Genomic DNA, 2500 nt, shown 5'->3' on the forward strand with positions numbered 1-2500 from the left:
TATGGTGCACTACATTTACAATTAAAGCCTTTAATGAATGTATTATTGTTGCCCAGTGGACTATATAGGGAATAGTGAGCCATTACAGATTAGGGAGCCTAGCTGTTATATTATGGGATGTTTCAGGGGCCCTGTCTCATTTGCGTGTCCATCCTGCATAGCCATGCTGTATTAGATTCTCCTCCCATCATCCTCTGATGCGTCTGATCTCATATCTGATCTCATGTCTGATCTATGCCAGCGTGCCCGTGGGTAACCTGCTAGACTACGATGTCATCGCAGCTGTGCTAAAGGCTGTTTTGGTGCTGCTGGGTTTTCTGGGCGAGCAGTTTTTGTGCGTTTTATTTGACAACAGACTTAAATTGAACCGAGTGACCCATCGTATCATTAACTTATTTTTATTTTTCTTAAGCATTTTTGCCAACAATGTCTTCATATGCAATTATGCTATGACTATAATTAATTTTACCATGGCATATATTATTATAGAATGTCTCTTATGCTCATAGCTTTTCCAAGCCTTCTTAAAATGTGGCTCTTCTGTTTTTTGGCCCGTGTGTGTTGTGTCCAGTCCAACTTAGTGGCAAACCTCAGAAAAACACACCATGTTCTGTTTTGTCCAGATAAAATGTCCTAAAGTGTCATGATGTGTGTATTCCACTAAAAGCGTGCACCTGTCTGGCGGGAGGCTAGGGGGTGTGACTGGGTTTCTCTGTGTTCTGATAGGAGGGCCCGGGGGAGTGGCTCACTCTGGATTCCCAGGTGATCATGGCAGATAATGAGATTTGCGGCACCAAAGATCCGACGTTCCACCGCGTGCTTCTCGACACGCGCTTTGAACTGCCTCTGGGTGAGGGGGGGCAGTGGGGTTATGGGTGAGGGGGGGCAGTGGGGTATATTTGTGTGTGTATGTGTGTTTGTGGGTTTTGTGTGTGTGTATGTTTGAGTGTACATTTGTGTTTGTGTGTTTTGTGTGTGTGTGTTTGAGTGTACATTTGTGTGTATGCATGTGTATATGTTTGAGCTTACATTTGTGTGTGTGTTTGTGTGTATGTGTGTGTATGTGTGTACGTACATTTTTGTGTGTCCTTGTGTGCTCACTTGTGTGTGTTACAGACATCCCCGAGGAGGAGGCTCGATACTGGACTAAGAAACTGGAGCAGCTGAATGCCATGCGGGACCAGGATGTAAGTACCAGTCGTTGGGTGGATCCGTTTCGCTGTGCCCCTCATCCTTCTCCCTGAAGCCAACCACCGTGAAATTGGGTCCTCTCCTGTAACGAGCCCTAAGTTAAACCAGCTCCATCCATATGCACTTCAGCACTGTAGCTGTAAAACAGCCTTTGCTACGCCCCTTTATAGTGGCCCTAAGAGGCCCCTAAAGATAAATAACATTTATTTTAGATACCATTTTAAGAATGGTTTTATTATTGTTGTTGCTGTTGTTGATAATGTTGTTGTTGCAGTAGGTGTGTTCCATTAATTTTTATATGTTTCCTGTCATAGTACTCTTACCAAGAGGAGCAGGACAGCTCTCTTCCTGTTCCTGGGACCCAGTGTTGTGAGTTACATTCTCTTGTACATCATACACAATCGTCCATCTCTGTATGAGGGGTCAGTTATCCTCTCCAGTATCGGCACTTTGTCAAGAGGCGCAGTAAAATCTCCCCCACGTGATTTATAGAACGTCTGGGCCAACATGTTGTGCATCGGTGCATTGCGCAGACCTCGTTAATGGTCACTGGGACCGTTTCTTGTAAACATAAACACTTTTGGTGTCACCTGACTTGTGTCCACCTCACCTGAGTACTCACTCCAAAGTCAAGTTCCAAGAGGAACAGTGTAGCTCTCTTTGTGTGAAGGAGAAACGTGAATGACATTATAACTAGCAGCTGATATTTATATCTCAATGAGACTGGTGTATGAATGAGCCTTACACACACACACACACACACACACACACACACACAGCCTCCTCTCCTCAAACAGTGCTGACACAGCTCCCAGTGGGCTGGGAATGACACAGTAGGCCTGTCATTGGCTGAGACGGACAGCAGGAGTCTGTCATTGGCTGACCGCCAGGCCCACGGTGCGTTAATCACGGCCCAGCGAGGCGTCGCCACGCCGATAACGCAGTTTCTGGGAAGAGCACCAGGACGGCGTCTGCACCCACCCCGACCTCTGGCACAGAGCCAGGGCACCTGATGACATCACGATGACTTCACGTCAGACGTCATTGTTCGCCATCGTCCGAGCTCGTGACGCCAGTGGCTCTTTCTGGGAAGGGCCGACCGAAGGAATCGGAAGTGTCTGGAACTTGATAAGCACGTCAGCACGTCTGCCGTGCCAAGCTCGGGTTTTGATGATTGGACAGTTCTGCTCAGACTGCAGCATCCTGTCTGCTGTGCTAAAACATCTCTGGGCTCCATCTCCATGTCGAGTCAGTGTGCCGCTGAATATCGCAGCGGCCCTAAACCCATTAAGGCGCCCTGAGGCAGTTT

At 47.4% G+C, this 2500-nt stretch overlaps 1 protein-coding gene across 1 annotated transcript in view; it reads left to right on the forward strand.

The window, feature by feature from the left end:
- Nucleotides 1-2500, forward strand: part of LOC143493173 (protein unc-13 homolog A) — a 49036-nt gene that overhangs the window by 8920 nt on the left and 37616 nt on the right. The window contains exons 5-7 of the mRNA XM_076991387.1: nucleotides 727-850; nucleotides 1117-1187; nucleotides 1506-1560. Of these exons, the coding sequence (XP_076847502.1) occupies nucleotides 727-850; nucleotides 1117-1187; nucleotides 1506-1560 (250 nt within the window). The remainder of the gene's footprint in view (nucleotides 1-726; nucleotides 851-1116; nucleotides 1188-1505; nucleotides 1561-2500) is intronic.

Source organism: Brachyhypopomus gauderio, unplaced genomic scaffold, assembly GCF_052324685.1.
Source record: "Brachyhypopomus gauderio isolate BG-103 unplaced genomic scaffold, BGAUD_0.2 sc82, whole genome shotgun sequence".
Lineage (NCBI taxonomy): Eukaryota > Metazoa > Chordata > Actinopteri > Gymnotiformes > Hypopomidae > Brachyhypopomus > Brachyhypopomus gauderio.